The sequence below is a fragment of the Etheostoma cragini genome, chromosome 22, assembly GCF_013103735.1.
Source record: "Etheostoma cragini isolate CJK2018 chromosome 22, CSU_Ecrag_1.0, whole genome shotgun sequence".
In the NCBI taxonomy this organism is placed as follows: Eukaryota; Metazoa; Chordata; class Actinopteri; order Perciformes; family Percidae; genus Etheostoma; species Etheostoma cragini.
Window position 1 is genome coordinate 12,502,268 of NC_048428.1, and position 25,879 is coordinate 12,528,146.

Genomic DNA, 25,879 nt, shown 5'->3' on the forward strand with positions numbered 1-25,879 from the left:
CAGTTCTGAAGGCAAAAGGGGGTCCAACCCGTTACTAGCATGGGGTACCTAATAAAGTGGCCGGTGAGTGTATATACTTTAATGTTTTTTTGCAAAATAATCACTCATTTTGAATTGAATGCCTGCAATGACTTAAATTTAAAAAAACTGGGACAGGGGCCACAAAAGACTGGGAAAGTTGAGGAATGCTCGAACACCTGATGAGTTAGAAACAGGTGAGTGTCATGGATGGGTATAAAAGGAGCATCCTCAAAAGGCTCAGTCATTCACAACCAAGGATGGGGTGAGTTTCACCACTTTGTGAACAACTGCGTGAGCAGTTTAAGAACAATGTTCCTCAACATACAATTGCAAGGAATTCATGGATGTTGTCATCTACAGTCTGTAATATTATCAAAAGTTTCAGAGAATACGGAGAAATCTCTGTACGTAAGAGGCAAGGCCAAAAAAACAATATTCGATCCCACAGGCGCCACTGCATTAAAAAGATACATTAAAGATATAACCACAGGGGCTGAAGAACACTGTGGAAAACCATTCTTAGTTAACACAGTTCGTCGTTACATCTACAAGTGCAAGTTAAAACTCTACCATCCAAAGCGAAAGCCATAAATCAACAACACCCAGGAACGCTGTTGGCTTCTCTGGGCCCAAGCTTATCTGTGATGGACTGGCTCAAAGTGGAAAAGTATGCCGTGGTCTGACGAGTCCACATTTCAAATTGTTTTTGGAAATCATGGATTTCATGTTCACTGGGCCAAAGAGGAATAGGATCATCCAGATTGTTACCATGGCAATGTTCAAAAGCCAGCATCTGTGATGGTATAGGGGTGTTTCAGTGCCCATGGAATGGGTAACTTGCACATCTGTAAAGGCAACATTAATGCTGAAAGGTACAAACAGGTTTTGGAACAACATATGCTGCCATCCAAGCAATGTCTTTTTCAGGGATGTCCCTGCTTATTTAAGCAAGACAATGCCAAGCCACATTCTGCATGTGTTACAACAGCATGGCTTTGTAGTAAAGTGCAGGTACTAGACTGTCTCCCATTTAAAAAAAAAAAAAGAAAAAAAGAAAAAAAGAAAAAAAAAGTGTGTTGCATTATGAAGCGCAAAATACAACAACAGAGACCCCGGATTGTTGAGCAACTGAAGTCGTACATCAAGCAAGAATGTAGTGGTAAACATGCCCCTGTCCCAGCTTTTTGGAACAGACATCAATTCAAAATGAGTGAATAATTCCCAAAAAACAAAGTTTATCATTTTACACATTACGTATCTTGATTTTGTAGCGTATAGATTGAAAAGGATTTGAAAATCATTGTATTGTGTTTTTTTTTTACGTTTTACATAACATGCCAACTTCATTGAAATTGGGGTTTGTGATATATTGTATTTTAATTGCCTCTATTTTTGTGGTTCCATTTGATTTTTTTGCGTACATTTTACTGCACTTGTTTTTCCTCAAAACATTTTCAAGGTTCTGTTCAAGAGCTTTAATTGTTGCCAAATTAGAAGATAAAGAAAGTATATAGAAAAATTTTAAATTCTTCTTGATAACCAAATGTGGTTACAGAAAGAAATTCAAATTCAACAGAGAATATTTGAAGATGGTAGAAAATAGATGGAATGAGATGGACTTTTAAAAGAGGTGAGATATCAATAGGAATCTATTTAGTGTATGGACTAGATACATTAACTTAACTAACAATCAATCACTCCTGTCTTTAAAGCTTTTTAATGCACATAAATCTAACCTGTCAATACATTTTCACCGTCATGCTCATTCTTAACATTATTGTTGGGGTTATTCACCTACCTTAGTCCGTCTGTTACTTCCTCTTGAAATGCACCTTTTACTGTACAGTCTTTTTCACGAGTTGTTGTAAATTCCAGTAATGCTGCTTTGAAACAAATACAATTATACGATAGAAGATGGCAAGTTTACAGGAATGACGTTGAGCAATTTATGGAAAGGACACAACGAAATTGTTTTTCCACTTAGACTTTATTCTCTAATGGACACAAAAGGACTTGTCCTGTCTGGAGGAGGTTATGCAATGTTTTTCTCTTTCAAATTTTGCTTTTGTTGTTGATAATCTCTAGCAAAAATACAAGTTGTTCAAGAGCACGATGTAAGATCATAAAACAGTTGTGTTATCTATAGCAAAAGGTCTTACACTGAATCAAGGTCTTACCTTGAAACAGAGAAATGTTGTACACCAATAGGTGGGTTACTGCTATAGTAAACTGTAAACTTCGAGGCGGTTTGCCCTAAAATCACTTGTAGGTAGTTCTAGCTAGATGAGGTACAACATATTTTCACACAAGTACAAAGAGAGAGTGTGCTTTAAGCAGGAGTGCATTAAAAATTCCATTTCCTCATAGAGGAAGTCACCTTTTAGCAGGGCCACTGCTGTTCCAAACACATCAAGAGGAAACAAACGTGGAAAGTTGGCATATCTTTAAGTCCATTTGGTTCTATTGATGTCTTTCACAATGATATGTTTGTCCAAATGAACTGTAGGAAGCTGCAAAGTCTGAGGTCTTAAGAAAGTGGACAGTTAAACTGGATTGAACAGAGATGATTGATGTTTATTTTCAATTGATTATTATTTTAGTTGTTATAACCCACTTTTAGTGGTCTCCTCACTTGGATGATTCAGTCTTTGTTTTTTCATTTGTAAAGTAACTTGGACTGCTCTTCCTGTTCTTTGGATATTGATAGCGTAGCAGTAGTGCTCTAGTAAAAACAATAAATGAAAGGCTGTCTCCGTTGCTCACGATGACTCCACCGACAAGTACCAGACACATGCACAGATGTCACCGAGAGGTACTTTGGGCTAAGGTAATAGCATATACGTCAGCACTCTCCTTGCATAGTCTTAAACTGTGATCCTCCCGTTGGTTATTTTGGAACGTCTTGTCATGATTCCCTCTTACATGATTGGAGGCACCCACTGGTTGGCAAGCTGCTAATAGTTCACACTGTCTTTAAGGCTGTGAAATGTTTTGCAGCTCAGCGTATTTCCTGCTGCTCCATAAAATGAGTGACATTTGGTGCCTAGATAATCCGAGCTTTGGTGCACATGTAGAAGAAGGCCGGGTAGACAGATAAGCCCAGCTGTTAAATCTGTCCAGGAGTTTAAAATTACTGAAAACTGGTGTCCAATGGGAATGCCCATTCGTCACTGCAAATACCCCTGCTGTGTTCACTTACACTTGCCACTTAGAGAACAAATGTGGGCGTAGGTTAAATATAAGTTATTTTCCGGTCTGTAGTATTTTTATTTTATACTTATTTAGGAATAGATTGGTAATACCCCCGGCTTAGATAGCCTCGTCCAAACTCTTGTATCGTCCTTTGGAAGCATATTCTGTCAGTGAAACAAACCACTGGTTCGCACACCCCTGCCTCTTTAGTAACTGTATTTAGTATCTAAGCAGAATGGCACAGACCCAATCTAAGTGGCTTTCATCTGGCCAATTCAAACAGACGTTTGACCCCAGACATTTGCCTAATGTGTTTTTGTTACGTGGACTCCTGGCTTCACAAATGTCACAGTGGCTGGACTGGGGGGGGGGGGGGTTTGGTGAGTGACTTAGGGGTTGGGAGTTGGGGTGGGGTGTGGGGGAGGGTGTACAGGAACAGGGAGTGAGTCTGAGGGGCAGGGCAGAAGTAAAATCTATAACCTCTGCATTTTGTTTTCTAACCCATTGGGAGTTGGTGGTTTGGTGAACATAAGTTCCAGTGATGACCAGCTCTTCCTTCCTTATAAGCCCGTCCAACTACGAGTCTACTGATGAGCTCCCCGGCCCCCGGTACTCTGCTGACCTGGGCCCAACTGGGCAGGCAGCTGTGGAGGAGACGGGGAGTGCCACATTTCTGGCCGCCCGGGCTGCACAAGTCAGAAGCGGACCCAGACAGTTGGGGCAGCCCTGACAAATGCTGCCATTAGCGTGGTGCTGAAAATTTATTACTAAACATATTGGTATTTTAGGGGGCAGCTGACTTAGATTTAGTGGCGTTGCTGACGAGGCTCTGTCTTTAAACAGGAATACCAGGTTACTACTAGAAAGTTACACCATCCATTCACTGCCATCATACCAACTACTTTATTTATAATACTCACTAATATGTGCTGAATTTTATTCCTTAGCAGTTGCAAGTTTCAAGTTTGCAGCTATGGAATGAGGGAACGGAGGCAGAAGATGGCTTGTTTTAATTTACTGCAACTTAAATCTAAATGTTTGTTTGCAAATTGTCAAATTGTAGGGCATTTTTGAGAAGAAAGATCGGGAAACATATACTGTGTGTTCTACCTAGTGAGCCTTTATTTATGGTTGCCATTTGTTTGGTTTGCATTGTTTTTTAAAATCTTTTTCACTTTTCACATTTTTAGAATCATTCCAAACTGCACCAGTGTTATGCTTCATGCAACACTGAATTCAGTGTATTTAGGTGTGAGCAATTATCCACTGTTTGTGTTATGTAGAATAGGTGAGCCATACTGTACAGTATAAAAGCTTTGCCGTTTTGTTAGAAATTGGTCCATCCGATATTCATGTTGATTGCAGACTACTGTGGCCTGACAAGAGCAGTTCAACATAAGAAGAGTAAAGAGAGAAAAACAAAAAACTCCTTTCTAAATTAATTAAATCGAAAATTGTGTATTTGATAGTATTTCATCACAGATCACCCTTGCCATTTTTGAATATTTCATAAGTCCAAATGGTGTGTCAAAAAATTGAAACTAATCTCTGGTGTAAGTGACAGGACAAAGATGCTGATCAAAATAAGTAGCAATTGGCTCAAATCTGTTTTGTTTAATATATTATGAAATCCTTTCCTCACAAAGCTGCTCAGTTTTTGATGCACGTTTTTTTATTGATTGAGAATCACACAAGCCTAGCTGGTAACCAGATCACAGCAGGGGTTTAGATGATGACATCAATTGGGGCTCCAAACACATTGCAAACCTTGTGGACAAATATTAATAATAGGTGTTCTAAAATAAAGGGTATCCTGCACCTGCATGCATCTACTTTTTGCCTCAAAGATTTTGGACCCTGATCTATCTTGGATAGCTGAATGAGGAGACACATGGCATTTAGAGAATTATTTCTGCCCCCGCATATATGCGTGTTGTACCTTTCTTGAATCACAGATTGATAAATAAATCAGATTCTATGGAAGACGAAAAAATCTAAATATATTGAATAAACAAAACTTATGTGACTTATTAAGCTGAATTACTCTTATTTTTCTCTTTATTTTTTAACAGGCTATATATTTTAAGTGATATGCCCGCCGTGATACTTCCAGCCATAGTGATGTCTCATTCTGAGTAATAGGTCTCTAAAGTGTGCTTGTTTGCCTTTTTTGGGGCCATTGGAGAGCAATAAAATGTCTGTCTGAGGATTTTCGGGGTCCTCATAGACTTTCTCCAGGTGTGCCTCACTGGTCATAAAGTACAACTTGTCTCCCAAGGTATATGCATTGATAAATGTGTCCACTGAGTGTTCTTGAATCAAATACTACTTAGCATGCACTGGGATTTTTAACACAACAAAGACAACATTTAGAAATTACTTTTGTCATTTGTAAGTTTTGCCTGCGCCATGTTTGCTTACTAACTTTATTCTTTTAGATACACATGGGTATGTACTCATTTCAAAGCATGTTCTTCTTTTTAGCTTTGAACCAAATGGCTACAACAATAAGGTCTCTTACAGGTTTATTTGAGTGTGTGACGTTCACTGAGGTTAACCATTTCCTTTGTTCCGCGCTTTTTGTGGAGGAAAGCTCCAATGTATTTTCGTGTTAAGGGTATGCTGTGTTTACTTTAATGACTGCTCCTCGGTGAGGCAGGCCAACCTGATGTTTGTTTATCAGGAATTCTGGCTTCACTCGAAACTTTCATTCACCACTTGAAAGCACTTGACTCACTACTAATTTACCTCGAGGGACTTCAAAATTATCTGTCTGCACTGTCAAAATCTTTTTTGTGGTGGCTTCTTGTCATCATCAAAGTTTTTCTTTAGAGTTAATGAGAGCCTGGTAGATGGATGGGTTAATGTTATATTGTTTATACTTGAATTCTGCATGCAGAAAGACATCCTAAACTTAAGGTAAAATGTTTGTTGGGCCTCAAAATTATGTTGGGTGCTTCTTTTGTTGCTTTGATTGCTTTAGCTGTCATTGTTGCTATGCAAGTTGCTTTTAAGTTAGCATTACAGAGTTCACATGAACACACAACTGTGGGAACAGCGGACAAATTGAATAGTATTGAAAATGATCTTGACTTTTGCTTGGCGCTGCTTTGCTTTACCAAGGATATGTCACTCTGTACAGCTCAGTTATTTTCAACAGGAAACTATGCACATTGAATAACTCCGGAATATCCAGTACCTAGCACTTAGAGACCTCTTTGACAAATTGCCATCCAGCAAACTTAATGTCCCACTTGTGTCAGGGGCAAGACTGGATGGTGAGAGGCTTGTGTAGTTAAGGTCTTTTTTTATGTTTCCCCTTAGTAAATAAGTGAACACTTCACCTAGTAATGTCTGTATAAATATATAAAAACTGTTACTTCATCCAAAGTTATCCCAAGTTCAGATTTCCCTTCTTGGGGGAAGGTTTGAAGCCTAATGCTCTGCTGAGACCTATGTCAAAAAAGGAACTTGATCCCCCTCCTTAATGTGTAACATTGTATAAACACTGTAGTAGTTCTACCCAAACAAATATGCAGCATGTGCATATGAAAATATTGCAACTGTGTCACTAGGGTGTTAGCATTTTGTTTAATCTGTACCAACTGATCCCTTGTCACACCGGTCCTGCACCTTTCACACTGTTTATGTATTGCTTGTCAAGATAAGCAAACTCACTTTACTGAGATACTCTACTTTGTGTAACAGAGGAAAAACTCACTGCAGTTTAGGATCTAAAACTTTCCAATCGCTAGGATTCAAGTTAGATGTACATTACCCCTGCATTCCCTATCTCGAAAATGGAAACAGCAATTTAAAAGTGAGTCTATTTTCATGTGTGTGAGAAGCTGAGTGGATAACCTGTTGGCAGTGGAGGACAGTACAGATCTCTCTTCACTCTAAATTGCAGGCAGGCATCCCTGCAACCCCACATGAGGACCATTGACTCCAATCAAGATAATCCTTAATAAAGAACGGCTTCACATTTAATCTTAGCTCACTTCTCAAATTTCTTACTTGATATAGTTTTTGGCAAGTGATGTTTTAGCGCTGCTGTCAGTCGAACAGTATCAGTGCATCTTTTGTTAAGCTTCTATTTGGCAGTTGTAGAAGATTCTTTTAGGCTAAGATTTTATCGGTGCAGAAAATATTATGTGCAATGAGGTTTTCTTATGTTGAATGTGTCCCAGTGCCTCTTAAACTGTAGTATTTTATACAGTTCATGTGAATATTATTCATAAAAAGGTAAACAAAAAAAGCTTAATGTCATGTGCATCATTCCCAAACTCAACATCTTGACAATTTAAATTCAAATTTAAACCTACATTTTACACAATATTGTTTGTTTGCATTTAACAGCATTTCATTCAATACTGTGGAACATGAAAATAATGATCAACATCCTCAGTAAAACTGCTAGGTTGATTGGAGCCTTGATTCAAAACACACCATACAGCACTGTATACAGAAGAGTACAAGGAAAATCTGAGTTTAGTTGAGACATAAACAACTCAGGATAATTATACTGTGCAATTTGAAATTAACTCACTTGCAAAATTACATCTCAAACTAATTTTGAACAGCTGCTTATTGAAATAGAGAGCGACAGAGTATATGCAGTAACTTAATTGCCACGTGTACCCCTCCGCTATTAGAAATAGTTACTTGAGAGTCCCAAAGCATCTATTAGTCAAGTGAGTAATCAAGAACCTGTTCCGTGTGCATATATTTCATGCCTAGATATTGAATCGTGAGCCTATGGATTTACCTGTGGGCAGTTGGTTTGGAAAAGAAGGTAGCACTTGCATTTCCAGCACGTCCACATCATTACTGTACTGTATTTAAATCAGGAGCGGTGCAGTTTGACTCTATTTCTGTCAGCTCCTTGTTAACTACTGCTACATAGATGGGGTGGTTTTGACCTGCTTTTAGAATAGAATGTGAACTCTACAGATGATCATGTAGAAATTGACTTTTGTTATTTTTTTGGTTTTTAATTGAAACAATATGCCATACATTAACAAACATATTTGAATGTGCTTTTGTAGTGACATACATCTATCACGTCATCGCCCACTGACTAACATGCATGCAGCGCATACATGAGCCAACCGCTAACACAGTATACTATTCTTCTAGCCGTAGGTGTTCTTCTTGTGTCACCACCTCTTTACCATGGTAAATGTATGATTTCCTCTTTCTTGGTAATCATTTTTAAGTATTACAGTTGGTATTTGGCCCACTGTTTTATTATGTGGAAATTAAACAAATGTCTAATGCTCCATTGACTTCTCAACCATTCATTACACAGATTTGATATTCTTGAAAAAACAAAATGGCATTTTGAAGCAAAAGCTGCACAAGCCTCATCACCAGCTTCAATAAATCACCAGTTTGAGCTCATCAGTAGCAGCATGGCCTTGTGTAGCAGCTTCGCACAGTTGAAATAATAACCTGGAGCAGACAGAAGGCAGTCATTACCTTGCACACAGACGCGGTGTGTATGTGTTGACGGAGGACTTCCACTAGACTGCCGTGGAGACGGACAGAGCTGAGCTGCTGGGCCGCTGTCAGACCTCCGGCTTCCCATCACCTAAGCTAATGACCTAAGCCCTTGTTTACCCTCTGAAGTCCCTCTATGACCAAGAGAAGTCCAGCCGCGACCTAAGACTCACACGAGAGAGCAAAAAAAATGTGCTTTGTGGGGAAAAAAATAGCATAACAAAAACAAGAGAAAAAGGGGAGAAGAGAAGAAAGTGTGGGCCCTTGGGGTGTGTGAGCGGAGCCTGGTGTTCCAGTGGACAGGCAGGCTGGTGGAGAGATCTGCCATTTCATTGTCTTAGTCTCCACTGATACAATCTGGAGAGCGCTCTATTGCTTAAAGCTGTGAGTGAATGACATATGGGGAGCTGGTGTGAGGCACAACTCCCCCGTGCCTCCTCCAGACCCAAAGTCTTCCTGTGAGAGAGCACCGAGCAACTTTTCTGCTTTTTCAAACGGCAGCAGGCTTCCTCTCCCACCCTCATTCACTGCCTTTCTCCCTCCCTCCCTCCCTCCCTCCCTCCCTCCCTCCCTCTCCCTCGCTCTTTCACTCTCTCTCTTTTTTTCCCTCTTCCTCAGACACTCACTAGTCACTGCCTGAAGCAGTAATCGGACAACTCTCTTTCTCACTAGGACCGGGTCTCCTGAGATACCGCGCGGGGCTCCATGGGTTCCAACACCTAAAATGAAAAAGAAAAAAGTAGTCTTGTAGTTTACATTTCTTGTCCTACAGATTCTACCAACTCTCGAAGAGCACTTTTACAAAGTTTGCTGTCCGTTTTGCAGGACTGATCGATTTCTGTAGAAGAATTTTTTTTTTTATATAAGAAGGGATAAACACACAGAGATTCAACCATAATTGTAGTGAGTATAACTTTAATTTGTACATGATGTTTGATACGTTGTATGTATTGTGTTACCCATTTTTGAGTTTTACGGTGTGTGTGTTTGTGTTTGTGTGTGTGTGTGTGTGTGTGTGTGTATGTGTGTGTTTGTGGAATTATCTCCTTAATTTGTACATTTGAATCAACATTTAATTCAAGATGTATGTTTCAATTAAAGCATTCATATAAACAGAGCTATAGGAGTAAACATTTAATTTCTTCACTTATCTTGTCATTAATAGTTGTTTAAAGCAGCACCTACTACATCTTTATTATTGTAAAATTGTAATAAGGTAGAGCTAGAGCAAACATTTCTAATAATGGTAATATTAACCAAAGAGACTTTAATCTTCACAGGTTAGCTGCAATTTATTTATAATCATAGATAAATAGAATAAACAAATCTTCCTGATGAATGTTAAGTTTTCATTTACAACTGAAATTAATTGCAACTCACATCCTGATAATGAAGTCAATTTAAAAATATAATGTGTAATTTAAATACCACTTCATAGTACATTAGTGTATTTCATTATTTCTTAACATCTTAATAAATGTCCTGTTTTTCATAAAGCAGTACACACAGAATGAGTTGAATAGTTTTAGAAATGCAACTTTCCAATTTGTCTGTAATTATAAATTACATTTGTATAAAAATATCCCCTAAAATCGCCATCTTAAATAATATGACTCTGAAATTTCTCCATGCATAATTAAAAATATGTTTTTAAATTTTGTTAGCATGAGAGTTATATCCTACATACAAATGTAAACAAATTCCCCTTTGAAATATGGGATCTTCCTTTGCTCGGCCCAGTTTACATTTTTGATCAGGCTAGGAAAACATGCTGGTCCCTGCAGGAGTCCTTTTCTGACTGGCAGAACAAACAAAACCAACACAGTTAAAGCAGTTGACATCTAATGCCATCTGCTGAGGCCAGGAATGCTGCGAGGAGACCTGAGAGGCTCTCGGCTTCTGACCGAGACAACGGGCCTCGACTCCTGGCCGAGCTGCATCTCGGCTCGCCAGTATTTGGCGTAAAGATGACTCACCCGCTGTAATCACTAGCCTCCCTAATTTGAAGGATGTTGTGGTTCAATCTTCTCTGTATGATCACAGGCTTACATCACAAGTCAGGGAATTATTGTGTGTGTGTGTGTGTGAAGGGCATTTCATCTCAAATTGTGCTTTCTTTCTCTCTTTCCTTTTTCATCCTCTAATTCCTGTCATTTTCAAACGCCTGCTTTTTTTTTGGTGTTTAGAAAGGTGTATGTGTGTAGATGAAAGAAAGGAAATGGAGAGTTTTGGATAGGCTAGTGAGCCAGCCTGCCCGCGGAGTGGCCTCCGCTCCATGCAGACAAACATGAGAGTGTGTGTGATCGCCTGCTGCAACCATTCACTCACACAATAACCTTATTTATCCAATTAAGAGATAATGAGCAGGCTGATTTGGGACTGTTTACACTGTGTATTTGCTTTACGCTGGAAGAGATCAGGGTCTCTCTGCCAGACTGCGGAGCTCCATGCATGTGTAGCAGCACTGTGTACAATCAGGAGTGGTCGGCGGTGACGGTGGCATTGTTTGCCCAAGGCCTGATGCCTTCCGTATAGATGTGTCTAGCATGCTAAGCCCTTGTCCTCTTCACCCAGAGCGGAGATTGAAAATGGTGAAAGACACAAAGGGCTAATTAATCCAACCTCACTGATAGAGCTATTAGTAAGGAAAGGGGGGGGGGGTATGGCCTATTAAGTAGCCCATGCTGGTTGATTAGTGGGCAGAGGGTGTTTACTAAATACAGTGGGCTGTTATTTTGTTAACACACCACTGTTTGAATCGGAAATATGTGTCTGAAAGGATCTTGAAAGATTTCTGTTTATTGCCATTACTTTTTTGTTTGTTTGTAAATGGCAATATGTTTACGTTGTGCAAGATAAGGAAGCCACGGAGCTGAGACACTCAACAGAAATTGTATTTTAAGGGATTGGACGGCAAATTTGCCTATAGTTCAACGGGCCTCTGTACAGATTACATATTTGTTTTTCTAAAAAATAAAACTACATCTTATCACCTTGTACAATGTTGATATGAACTAAGCAATTTTAGAATTTCCTCTACTTTGTAGCTTGCGTAGATAATCATTTCATTACCTTATAGATATTGCTTCACATTTGAGAAAATAAGAGAAACATGCCACAAGCATTAAAGTGATATAACCCTGAAGATTTGTCACTGGACTTTCTTTCATCATTGTGTTGCAAAACCTCTCTCGTTCTGCGGTGGTCACGGTGGTAGGCAGGTTGTGATAAAATGTGCACCTTAAATTTAGTTTGATGGCTCCTCAAAGGCGAACTGGCCTTCTGGAAATAATTTTGAAGGTTGAAGAGCACAGTATTAACAGATTTAACGTAGCTATTGAGTGAATTGCTGGAGCACCATGTCAGATTGCACTAAATGAGAGAGACAAATTGCACATCAGCACACAGCACATCTGTTAATGATTGTGCTTTTAATTACAGACAAGTACAAAATTTTAAGTTGCATGCTAAACACTATGTGCTTTTCGAATTTGTCGCCGTAAGTCTCATTCCTAGTCTCGTTCCATCCTAGTGCATGTACCAAATACAGACCAGAAAGTTCATCTGTATAAATAAATGCACATGTAATATATTATTTTATGTAAAAAAAAATGGTTTAACTATCCATTTTATTAAGTTTTCTTTTAATGTAATAATACATTTATTGAAAAACTGATTTCCCTTTTATAAAAGTGCCCTCATTGTTCAAAATGACTAAATCATATCAAATGGCTATCCATTTTATAAAAAATATGAAATGGCTCTCTTATCTAAAATACTTTACTTTTGAGGATGAAAAAGGACTAAGCTCTTTAATGTTGCATTGGCTGGCAGCCGTCATTTTTTCGGCCACGTATAGAGACACAAGTGAAGTGTAGCATTTTGTAAACTGTGCCTAATTCCACTCACATCTGTGTTCAATTGTTGTCTGCATCTACATTCTTTGAGAGTGGATTTATTTTTCCTGGGCCACCATGTGGATTCAGCTGACAATCTTAAGTGGGGATTAGTTGTTTTAAAGTTAGATTTTGATTATAGCATTGTTTTTCAAAAGTTGTAACTCACAACACATGGCTTACATAAACTGTAAAATTCAAAGGACTATGGACTATACCCTATAAAATCAATATCTAAAGATGACACCGGGAGTGGAGAACGTAAAATAAACAAACCATATTCACTCATATTTATTTTTCAGTGTCATCTTTGGTTTGATTATTGGTTTGATTCTTTTTATTTGCAACAGTACATGTTATTATCTGAAAATGTAAACAAATCTGTTAAAAGTATGCAGGGAATATAACACTTTGGTAACTCTTTGCTGAATAGTAATGGAATATGTAGCAAAGGGGAAGAAACAACTTGTGCCGGGTCAGACAGCCTGCATGCTGAGATGATCTATGCTAAAAGCTTGGCTGTGGCTGTGTTTACCTTTTTGGAGATGCAGGTCTTGAAATAAGTTAAGCGAAACACAAGGGCCAGCAAACAGCCGTGAGTGAAGCATGTTGTGGCACTTCTTTTCTTTTTTTCTCTTGACACTTCAAGCGCTTCATCTAGCCTAGCTTTGTTCTTGTTAGCTGAAAGACCTGGCAGTTGAGGTTGAGCTAAGAAGCACATTAAAGATGCCGAATGCAGCCCTTTTAATATCTATAATATAGCAGCGCAGTAGAAAGATTTGTGCTTTTTAAATCCCTACCCCCTTTCCTTCTCCCCTCCCATCTTCCCCCTCTGTCTCTTCACCTGGCTGCTTTCACCTGCTGAATATTGGCTGAGACACCAGCATGTAATGGCTTCATTGGCCTGCACTGCTGCACAGAGAAACCAGTTGCCACCACACACACACACACACACACACACACACACACACACCCCACACATCTCTTTACCACAACTTCCCCCAACTCTGTGATCGCTGTCAATGTGCTGTGGCAAAATGTGTTTCTCTTTCGTCTTTATGGTTTTTTACCTCTGTGGACTTTCTTCTCCTTTGGTATTTTTTGTTCTTTACACCCCCTCTGCATATGTTTAGTATTGGGGAGTGCCAGGAGCAGGCACCGCTATTGTCTGTAGCTTCAGAAGTGAGAATGAAATATAATGGTTATTTTTGCTTAGATGGCTGTAGCATTAGCAGTGGGAAAGTAGGCAAATTATAAAGCTGGAATGGTATTCATGAAGGCTTTGCCTTGGTGTGAAGAGCAAAGCCTGTTGAAAAAAAGAGGAAAAAAAAACGTAAGACCATGCAGCTCAGGTTACCCTGGCTCATGTAAACAGTCAGCCATTAAAAGTCATGCTGGTTTTTGAGAAAAAATACTTTATATGTCTTTTTTCCTGACCAATTGAATACCTTTGACCTTTTTTGGACCCTGTATTCCCATGGTGGACTCTAGTCAGGTCTAATATAGTGTTATAGCCATGCAAGTATATGGCTCTGCTTGATGTTTGGAGAGAGACGAGCAGAGCCACAGTGGACATCAAAATGTAACTGTCAGCTAAAGGAGAGTAATAGAGGCATTCGTAGCGTCATAGGAAACATATGTGGCTCCATATGCTCTCCGTGTTCTTGTTTCCAGTCTCCTTCATTGTCTGAGATGCACCACTGATCTCTCTGTGTGTGTGTTTGTGTGTGTGTGTGTGTGTGTGTGTGTGTGTGTGTGTGTGTGTGTGTTGCACCACTGATCTAGGGGGCCTCTGAAGTGCCCTGTGCATAAGTGTGTGCATGCAGACATTCAGGCATGAGTTATGTGTCTCTTTGGGTTAAAGAAAAAGACACAAACACACGTTTTTGTGTTGCCACAGAAAAAGAAACATGTATACTATGTCTGTGTGAGTGTATATAGTGTTTTCTTTCTGCCTTTCTGTCCATTGTGAACAGGCTGTGAAGTTAGGAAGTTTTGTATGTCTGTGCTGTTTCATGGCCCCAGGCTGGGGCAAGCCTGCGGGAAGCAGCCCTGACGGTCATTAGGACCTGTCAGTATTCCGGGAGGGGGAGTGCTGATAAATTTCAGATAGTGTCAATTGCAGATGAAAGATCTACTGAAGATGCTAGGGGTGTCACGCTTGACTTGTCTCCGCTCAACAAGTCCCATCTTCCTTCGAGCAGCAGGCTACCTCAAGCAGGAAATCGGGCAGGCTCTCCCACCCTCTGCTGCCCCTCAGCCCCTGCTCTCCCCAACCCCTCTGCCTACCTTCACTCCTTCACCCCCACAACCCCCCCACCCCTTCCTGCTTACCTTGGCTAAGCCGCTTTGCATGTTGATTGGGGGAGGGCTAATCCAGTTTGCAGCTGTCGTAGACCAATGATGAATCACCTTTCCGTCATTTGGCTGTGCTTCCCTTGCTCAGGGAGGAGGGAGGACCTGGAGGAGGAAACAACAGCGTAGTAGGGCTGTGACTCGGAGAGAGACAATGTGCGCCTCTGTTCCCCCGCTAGCCCTCTCTTCCCTTTCTGCTACAGAATAACAATAATGTTTTCTCAGACAAGCCTTTTTTGTGTCATGGATGGCTCTGGACTGTGACATCGAGCTGCAATAACAAGGAGTGACATTGTTTCTACTGGGGCAGGTGGAGGCAGGATAAAGAAAGGAGTGGGGTTTGTGAGGACTCGAAGCCATCTAGGTCCAGGTAAGAGCACAGTTGAGCCAGCAGCATCCGAGACATGTAGCTCTCTGCGTGGCAGCAGAGATTTGCCTGAGACGCTCTGCTAAACAACTCTCAACTTCTCTCAGCCTACTTTGTTTCCTGTTGGAGAAAGTTAACAGTTTTTAGCCACCAGCTAATGAGAAAAAGTTTGGACAAAGTAGAAAACGGGATTAAATAGTAGGTGCGAAATATAGGAATAGGGTTAGGTTTTTCTCGACTATCCTTATGTACTTATATTTCTACCTCAGTGGTGTTGTATGCTTGGAGAGTGTGATATGTTTAGGCTACAAGTAAATTAATATACATCCGGGAAAAGGACATTGCAGCTTCCAGGTATTATCTGAAAAAACCTCTTGTATAATTTTCTTTACTGATTTGATGTCCTTTTTATCTTAGTCTTTTTTATTTGTAATATAATGCTTAAAACAATATATATAGTACATAGTTTCAGTTGATAATTCAATTGTGTTTGAACCACAAGAAAGGCCATTCTCACAATCTATTAAAAAGTATCATAATATCATAACATTATAATATTATCTTAAATAGAGTAAATGCAATCATAATTTAATCTTTTTATCACATAATTCTGGTTTCTTGGTGCTATCTGATAGCACTCAGTCTACTCAGTTTCTTGAGCATTTATCTTTGTGGCCTTGTATAAAAAGGCCAATGTTTATCGATAGCAGAGATACCCAGAACCCTAGAATACAATTGGAAATGGGAGTTTTATGTACAAAGCATTTTCTCCTAATTTCATTAACTTACTTTTGCGATTGGAACAGTGGCAGAGACAAATAGGGTCAAGAGTTTTTGGTCATACTTTTGAAATCACTTGTGCCTTCTCTCTACTACTCCATTGTCTATACTCATTCAAATCCTTTGAGCACACAAACGAGAAGATAGAATAATGTTTTCAGTGGCGTGGTCTTTTGTATAAACACAGAAACAATTAAGGAGCTTGCCAGAGCAAACGCATGCCTCATGAGCTTCTCATCTGCCTATCACTGAGGCATGGGCTCTTACAATCAAGCAGAGTGCTGCACTTTTAACAGGCACATTAACCATTGCCTCAAACCAGCAAACATCTGTTAACAGTCTTCGATACAACACAAAATGATATACACTTAAGGCCATTTTGCTTAAAAATACATCAAATTAAATTGACAGTAAACACTTTGTGTTCACTTCATGTAAAACGGTGACTTGCAGTGATTGTTGTAATGTATCAAATCAGAAACTGCCTTGTCAAAATGTTTACTATTCATTTCATAGCTTGCAATTCCACTCTGTTTTTTTCTGTGTGTGTGTGTGTGGGTGTGTGTGTGTGTGGGTGTGTATGTGTGTGTGTGTCACATTTTACATTTTATATTTCTTTGATTTTCATATGCTAATTTTTAAGCCTTGACTTTTGGCATTGCATAAAAACCTCATTTGTTGAAATTCAGTGGAAAATGAACACGTGCAACGCAGTCATTAGTAAAATTGCGCCGTGAATTATAGATTTTAAATGTAGTTTTGGTAGAATAATTCTTTACTCAGCATCTAATTACTAATCCTTTTGCTTTGTTCTAAATTTTCGATCATCACCATTTTATTCATCCAAATCTGGACTACTGGATATGTACCGAATGCATATTGTACACACTGCATTGTGTATCAGAGCTGCGTGTCTTCCCTGAAACCAGAGTGAAATGTGTAATTTGATTTGGTGTGTGCATGTGTGTGTATCATGTCAGGTCTATGGAAATGCAGGATCTAGCCAGTCCTCACAGCCGAGTATGTGGAAGCAGTGAATCTCCTAATGGTCTCAACCTCGACAACTCCCACATCAATAACAATTCCATGACACCCAATGGCACTGAAGGTATGTGTGCGGTGCTGTTGCTCTCTTTGTCTTGCATGCGATTCCAAATTTAAAAAAAGGTTGAGAATAGGGAAAGAAGCTGTATTGTTACATTCAATGCAAAACCAACTTTTTGATCTGAAAGTAATTCAGTGTAGCATAATGAATTTGAAATGTTGTGCGTTAAAATATCAGGGTATTTTTCTAAGATGAATTACCAATATTTGTTATCAGTATTTTATTAAACGGCTGGTAAAATAATGGAGAAAACGCACTTCATATTTGCTGTCTTATTTGCAAGTATTGCTTCAACAATTCAGTGCAACCAGTAGTTGTTTTCCAGTGACTATTAGCTGTTTATTTAGGCAACCATGTAATTATTCAAAGCACACAGAATTGGAATGACGGGGTTTTGCATGAGGTCTCTACTGTACATAGATATTTAGTCAGGTGATTCACCTGTGCTTAAATCTGAGCCTTTGTTTAGTGAAGCAGTCATGCACATGTCACAAACCAACATAACCTATTAAAATCATCCCCCATGTCACATAATCTTTAGGATAGTCTGTGCTTTGAGCTCAGTTTAGTTTTTTGTGTATTCATGACACAGGGCCCATAGACGTGGTGCAGACATGTCATGTGTCCCTTTGCAATTCTTTCTTTCCCATAGGTGATAGCATCACAATGCTTACCACGGCAGACTGGTTGTTAGGTTCTAACTCACAGTCCGCTGCAGGTTTGTCTACTCTTGGTGACGCAAATGAAAGGACAATACTTGGTGTTTTCAACTGAGAGCAAGATAAAGAATAAAACTCTTTGTACTTTTGCTTTTTTGAACCATATCTTCACTTATGAAGACATTGAACTTGTATTTTTTTGTCCCAAAAATCAGCTGCTAAATTTCAAAGTTGCCTCAACTATTGTGCCTTTCATTCAGAAACTCTTTGGTATTTGCTGTAGTTGTTGTGGTCTTCTGTTTAAAGCATGATTTGAGTCCATTATTAATGAATGGTCAGATTGCAAACTTGCATACTGTGCATTTTGTTTTCATTTGGACGTACCATGCCGTTTCCTGAATACAGTGTTTATTGTGTGTTCTGTGACCTGATGGTGGGGTAGCTTATGCATGTACCTTACCACTATTTTGTCATCGGTGTGTTGTTCAAAAGAATTGCCCCTTGTCTGCATATGTTTCTGCACTGAATGAGCATAGTGGAAACATGTAAAACATGACAGCAAACGGCTTCTTCAACCATGGGGGATTCTACTGAGCATGACTCCCTTGCCCACATTGTCAATTTGTTTTGCCAAAAAGAGAAAGGGAAAAAAAATGTCCTCCAGTTCGCCTGAAGTGAAATGGATTGATTTCAAAGATTCCTGAGCTGTCAGAAAACTGTGAAATTGTCTTTGCAGATCTATCGCTGAGCCTTATAATGGAGCCAAGGTCAAACAGCGTTCGCTACACTCTTAAAACGATTTTATACACCATACATTTCCTTGACATTTCAATTGTAGTTTTACATCCCCGCGGAGCACTTTTTTTTTCTGTGACTCCAGAACACATGAAATGTGTTGATTTTTATTTAGTGCTACACTTATCTGCTGATAAGTCAGTAATTCATCATTTAATGTAAATTACAATGTTATTCTGGATAATGTACTGTTACATTAAACTTTGATTTATATTGCCAATGCGAAAGAGTTTAAATAAATTTCTAAAATAAATCCACAAGCTTTACATAAGGAAATGGCTCAAACACATTTCTAAATGTAAAATGCTTTTTTCTGGGTTAACAAAAAGAGCAATGATACAGATAAATATCTTACACCATAAATCCCATCAAAACAAATTCATGATAAAGATAAATACCAAAAGTAAATCTTTAAACTACTTGAATGGATACAGATGGAATGCATTTACATTTTCTGACATTGTTGTTAATACTGTTGTGATGTTGTTTGACTACTCCCTCCTCCCTGTGCGGTTTTGATTTTATTTTACACTGAGTAACTTTTTGCTATATTGTGAATGTGAAAAAAAAAGAAAAAAAAAAAAAAAAGATCACAACGTTATTCTGATCTCTTTTTCTTTTTCCAGACTTTTGGTGCTTTTGTTGACAATGTGGCTTCTTTGTTTGCAGTTAAATCCGAGCCAATGAGTAGCAGCGAAATCGCCACCTCAGTAGCAGACACCTCACTAGACAGCTTCTCAGGATCAGGTGAGGCGTGTGTGTCTGTGTGTGTCTGTGTGTGTGTGTGTGTGTGTGTGTGTGTGTGTGTGTGTGTGTGTGTGTGTGTGTGTGTGTGTGTGTGTGTGTGTGTGTGTGTGTGTGTGTGTGTGTGTGTGTGTGTGTTTGTGTTCGTTCGTTCGTTCATGTATCTGGCTGCCTCAAACACACAAACGCAGCTGCAGAACTGATTAGTAAGAGATGAGCCTAGAGATGGGTGACCAGGAAGTGTTACTACAGCTAAAACACCAATAGAGTGTCTGAGTGTTTTAGAACAAGCAACTCTACCCCCCCCCCCCCTTTTGTCAGCATATTTACATGCTGTGCTTGCATGCACGTGTGTTAACACCGCTGGTTCCCATGCCAGCGAGGACTGAATTATGACCTGTAATGCACTGAACCTGTCTGGCTGGTGGAGTGACATGGCGTCCCACTGGCCCTCGCTCTTCACGGGCTGTTACCCTGTCGCCCTGTCAGAGCCAAGGTTTTCACACCCTCCTCTCAACCCGGGAACATCACATACACACACTCACACATTCTGTAAACACACACAATGACAGCTCTAAATAAAGCCAGGACCTCAGTGTATAATACAAATTGTAGGAATTATAAAAGAAATAATCACTAATGTGATAATTTCTTTTTTCCACCCTCCTCAGTATCTATGTCAACCTGCAGCACTCTCGTCTATTTTCTATAAACATGTATTAACAGTACTACATTCAGCTGTGCATAGTATTATCTTGCTGCTAATCTTTCTGTATTTCCTTAAATGTTTAACAAAGTATTTGATACTTAACACTAGAAGTGCATAAATCACTACTATGACTTTTGTCTTTGACAATATTAATGAAATTTAGTAATCTTATACCTCATATCCTCCACGGGGAAACCCAAAGCTCCGTTCAGAAGAGCAGGTTTTGTCCAGTGGCAGGTGCTGCTGATGTGGGGAAAGTGTTCAATATTAATAACGTGTGTGAAGGGTTACAGCATACAGTTACATACAGTTAGCGCTCCCCCGCAACCAAAACCCTCATTTTACATGTCACGACCAATTAGACAGATGTTTGAAAACTGTGCCACTCCACTGCAGTTAAATGCAACTAATGCAGCAAAGCTGTGATTGTTGCTGAACTTAATTTAGATGCATTATTAAATTTAAATTTATTCATGTGTTGTCATATAATTTAATGTTAACCTGCTGTGTGTTATTCCAAATTTAGATGCAATAAATTATGGCAGCTATTTGAAAAATGACTTATTAAATTAAAACCAATAATGGAATTGGTTTAACAACTGGATCTTTTGTATGTGGGTAATTTAAATTCTTTATTTAGATTTGACTTCTTTTTTTCCAAATAGGATTTTTACATCTTGGAACTGAAAACTGCAGGCAACATTAAGAGCACTAATATAAATTCCCATTTTTCTATTAATTAGAGTTTATTTGAGGTGTTACCTCACGCTGACGATTGAAAAATCCCACTGTGTGTCTTATATAATTCTTACTGCAGATTTTTAGCAAGTTCACTTCTGTGAGTTATTTGTGGCTGAACCTTTTTATGAGTAAACAGCACCGAGGAACCACATGGTCTTATGTTTAATGAAGGAATGATTATGCAGTAGCACTCATTACCTGCAATCAGTGAGGGCCCTTCCAGTGTGGTTGTGGCTTGAAAGGCCCAAGGCAACTGAAGCCACAGGCTGAGACTGATTCAGACCATCCTGTGTGTGTTTAAACCAGCGGTTGTCATAGCAGCCCAGAAGAATCTCAGAGATACGCAGGTCAGCAGAAAAACCTGATGTTCTTAACTGATTATTTTACTTCATTATTGCTCTCCGGTTTTCAACCTTAAATAAGGTTACCGAAATAAATAGAGCAATACGATGTAATTACTGTTTCCTTGGATTCCAGTTCTGTTGGCAAAAGATAATATTTACCTTATTTCTTAATGTTTAAATATGTGCTTGCCTCTTTTCTTTTTAACTCTCCTCAGCTATTGGAACCAGTGGCTTCAGCCCAAGACAAACTCACCAGTTCTCTCCACAAATCTACCCTTCCAAGTAAGGCTTCTTTTATTTTTCTTTAAAAAATAAGCAGCATTCAACTTCATTTGGATCTTTAATTAGATCCTTCTGCTAGATCAGGGTTTTTTGACTAGCTTTGTCTGCCTGGATGTCTGCAGCCTGCGCATTCTGAAATCTGTTGTAATTATTATCTTGCAAAAATTCCCTTTGCCATTTATTGTTCTTTTACTATGTGTATGAGCTGTGCGATGCTATCTGTCCTACAGCTTGGCTTGGTGTTCACAAGGAATGTGTCAGTTAGCGGAGTTTGAGTTCTGGTGTCTGGTATAAAACATGGTCCCCTTTCTTCCTGCCCTCCCTTCTAACTTTTGTATTTTGTTTCTTTTCTTAAATAGCAGAACATATCCGCATATTCTTCCTACCCCTTCATCCCAAAATATGGCTGCGTATGGGCAGACGCAGTACACCACAGGAATGCAGCAGGCCGCAGCTTATGCTAGCTACCCCCAGCCTGGCCAGCCCTATGGCATCCCAGGTTATGGTAAGATTTCTCCTCACACATCGAAACCTCCTTGTTTTGCTTAAAGATGCGTGTTAACTACAAGTAAATATTTTGTCCTTCCTAAAGGTCATGGACCAAGACCATGCAAATAAACTGTTCCCACATTTCCTCAAGTAAATCAGGAGCAGTAGCGATGCTAAGTTGTTGTCTAGTGCCTGCATATTCTCCTTCATTGCAATAAAACAGAATGTGCTTGCCAAGCTGTTCAGATAGATCTGAAAGATTAGTGATTCAAATCTGAAAACAAAACCTGGTTTTCCCTGGCATTGCAAGAGAAAGCCCATAGTACATGGCTCACTGTAGGCTTTATTTATCCAAAGTCTTTAGTGTGTTTTGACCCCAACAGACTCTCCAATATGTGGAGGAATTTACACTGTTTATTTGAATGGAGTCCTGCAACCTATTGCTGCATAGAAGCTGCATTGTGACTGATTGAATGTAAACAGTAGCAACTTCCACTCACAAATACAACAAAAATGTTTTATTACCTGTGAATATTTTTCACAGATGACCTACCTTAAATGATGATGATAGTATTAATACCACTACTAATAATAACATAAAATCAAACATTCATAGGCCTAACGTGTTTTATGTTTGCACAGCCAAGTAGACAACTCCTTTGCAGTGAGACAGAACCCAGTGTGAGATAATATTTCTGAACATCTGATGATAGTAGAAATCTTTAATCAGATAATCAGCGTTCGTCCATTGTAATAAGTGTTTTATGCTAACAGACAGAGGCTGTGTCCCTTTGCTGTGTCCAATGTAATTTAAACCTGTGTTGACTGTTGTCTGTACATCAAACCGATCTGGTGTCACTAACTGATTTAGGTCCATTGTGGGCAGGCATAAAGACGGAGGGGGGTCTAACCCAATCCCAATCCCCGGGACAGACGGGCTTCCTAAGCTACAGCTCTGGCTTCACCACGCCGCAGACAGGACAGGCTCCCTACAGTTACCAGATGCAAGGTGAGGACATCTTTTTGAATCCCTTGTTGATTTTTTTTTTTTTTTTTTTTTAATCTTCCCGTTTGCCGTTTTGTATTGTTTCAAAATACAACGCACGTGAGATGCAATCACTTTCTCTTAAAGCTAGCAGTTTGTCACATTTTACAGTTGTAACATGTTTGCAGCAAAATTGCTAAAATGGTCAACATCACGAGAGGTTTACAAAACTACAAAGCACATTTTGATTTACCAACAATTAAAAAACATGGTGGGAATCTGGTTGGTGATTTCTTTGCTGTTTTGTTCTCTGTATGTATCTATTTCTTCAGTTTGTCTTCTTTGTCCTCTCTTTTATAATGTTTTTGCAAAAATCACTGGTGTCACAATGTCACCCCCTCTTTCTTCTTTCTTTCTTTGTCTCATTTCAATGTTTCTGCATGTGTTTACTCTGCTTAGCCCATTCACATAAGGTTTATTGTAATCCTTTTTTTAAAGATTAGAGAAAGAGGTCTCTGGTCCTGATTTAACAGCATGTAGCGCCAGACTGATTCACAACTCGGCCCTTGAACTCACCCCAAAAGATTGTTGCATCCCGGCGGTCATTATGTGCAGCCACGACGGCTGCCTCCCTCTCCTCTCCTCTCCTCATAAAAGAATCAACACAGATGGAAAAATGGCAGGCACTTAGGAGGCACCAGCCATGTCCTCCCCACTCCCCAGCCTTTGTTTTGTCTCTCCCTGTGATCATATTTGTATTTGTTTTAGAGCTGAGACCATAGAGATTTATGGCCTTGAAACCGATAAAGATGAGTTGTTGCGCCCTGCACTCCCCCTCTTTTGCTCTCTGTCCAGTCATACATTCTGTTTAAATGTAGCCTTCTGTCATGTTGTGTTTGTATTACTCTGTATTAGTTCAAAAAGCCTCCGTTCCACCTGCACTGGGCAACGTCAGGTGGCTAACAGCTAGCATAGTATTTACGTTGTCTCCTGTAATATCTAATGTGTGACAGTAGAAACATCTCCACATGTTGTTGAAAAGACTCTCAATAAATAACGCCAGCTCAAGAGCACATGGGAAGCCTCTTTTCCACGCCTCTTAACCAAATACAGTCGGCCGCAGCCAGAGTTTTGCAGTGCACAGGGAGAGAGCGAGAGAGAGAAAAGGAAGGGAAGAAGAGACGGAGCATGTACAGCAGAATGTTCAAGCTACTATCCTGCCCTGAGTGGTTTAACTCACGTTGACAGTATTATGTGCCCATTCATCTTTTAAGTATTATGCTCTTACGCTGTCTTTCTCTTCACTCCGTCTAACTTTTTCTCTTCTTCACTGTTTGGTGCTATCTCTGGCTTTCAGCTGCCCTATGTAGCGTTGAGTGCGTTAGTAATTGACCAACATGTTAGATGACAGATTGACCACTATTTTTGCCTTGAGTTCTCTGTGGCTCTAGCCCTCCCTCACACCATCATCATTATTTATTCTAGCCTATTGATCTGCATGGCCGAGGTGCCTAGGGCATGGGTGTCCAACCAAAGACTCTTCTTCCACATCTGATACGCCCCCACCTTGTCAGTGTCCCTGCCACCAGCCTGTGGCCAGCTGTCAATTCAGAGGACGATTTGATTAATGCTTTAACATCTTTACTTTCATGTCTGATGCCATTGAGCAAAGTTTGTGCTAAAGTTGTGGCACCGAATTTTATGGGGAACAGCACGTTGTGTGCATCTTAGTTTTAAAATCCTTTTAGGCAGTTTATTTAGTGCTTCTCATGGATTGTTAGGAAAATCCCCAAACATCAGAGGTGTGTGAAGAGACAGGGAGATAGTGCTGATGGTGGGACTGAGCAGATGCTAATTAGGTGAATAATTGGATTCCAGCATTCTGTCCCAGTGGCCGTGCGTGCTGAAGAAGCTGAAGCCTCAGTTGCCTTTTTAAAAGGAGAGCCCCATCTGGACTTGATAGCCTATTCCCAAGTGTGGCATCCAAACTTCTGCTACAAATATTGTGCACTGATGATAGACATAGCCCATGGCGAGGGGACTGATCATGCAAAGCAAATGGACTTCCAATTGTGGAGCCAGAAGGCAGGAGGGAAGGAGGAGAGGAGAGGAGAGGAGGGAGGGATGATGTCTGGTCTTGAGTGAGTGAACTAACTGGAACAGGACAGGGGGAGGGAGAGAAAACATGCCCTCTGGGGAACCACAAGACCCGTCTTTCTCCCCCTACTATAACCAGCCCCACCACTCCCAACTGCATAGGCTAGCGGGGGTCCCCTTGGCTTTTATGTGGCTCCTTGTTCTTCTCAGAGCAACCTTCAAACCCTGCCAGTGAGAGCTTTTACGACTGTTTGAACTGTGCATTAGGCTAATTTGTTGTCCTTCGCAGCCTCACTCCTTCTTGTCTCTGTCTTATTGTTCTGTCAGACTTTCACTTGATGTTGAACTTTCTGCGGAAAAACCAAAAGTTTTCAATTTCCCATTCAGGCATCAAAAAGAGAGAACACTTCAGATGAAAATAACCAGTAGAGGCCAGGATATAGAAAGATGTGAAAATCTGCAGCATGTGTAATTGCTGAAAGCAGAGAGTGAGAAACTGAACAAATAATTAGTGGATCCTAGTAATCTTGGAAGTTTTTGAAGTATTTGTTTCTCTTTTTTGGCCACAGTGCTGGGTATTTAACTGACCAGGCTAAACACTGCACTACATCTTCTCTTTTCGTGCTTTCTTTCATACGGTATCCTTCAAGCCCCCTCACTGCCCTGATCCTTCCCCCCTGTTCTGAAAGCTGTTTCACGTTTGTCACGGTGTGGGAGGGCCCTCCTGATGGGGCCAATGACCAGAGGATGAAAGGAACCCCCTCTGTTTGTCTCTGGGAACAAAGGTGTAATTATGCCCCCATTTAAGAACATCAC

The 25,879-nt window shown here is 39.8% G+C and overlaps 1 protein-coding gene across 21 annotated transcripts in view; it reads left to right on the plus strand.

Annotated features, from left to right (window-relative positions):
* The window catches only part of eya1 (EYA transcriptional coactivator and phosphatase 1), a 63,121-nt gene that overhangs the window by 14,649 nt on the left and 22,593 nt on the right, over positions 1-25,879 (plus strand). For 3 of the 21 annotated variants that reach the window (XM_034862254.1, XM_034862249.1, XM_034862252.1), the window contains exons 3-8: positions 17,094-17,221; positions 17,871-17,936; positions 19,342-19,419; positions 21,426-21,492; positions 21,852-21,997; positions 22,853-22,990. In XM_034862254.1, the coding sequence (XP_034718145.1) occupies positions 17,098-17,221; positions 17,871-17,936; positions 19,342-19,419; positions 21,426-21,492; positions 21,852-21,997; positions 22,853-22,990 (619 nt within the window). In that variant the 5' untranslated portion in view covers positions 17,094-17,097. Of the gene's footprint in view, positions 1-9,317; positions 9,619-14,977; positions 15,337-17,093; positions 17,222-17,870; positions 17,937-19,341; positions 19,420-21,425; positions 21,493-21,851; positions 21,998-22,852; positions 22,991-25,879 lie in introns of those variants that run through there. The other 18 variants (XM_034862256.1, XM_034862255.1, XM_034862260.1 and 15 more) reach the window with 11 other exon arrangements.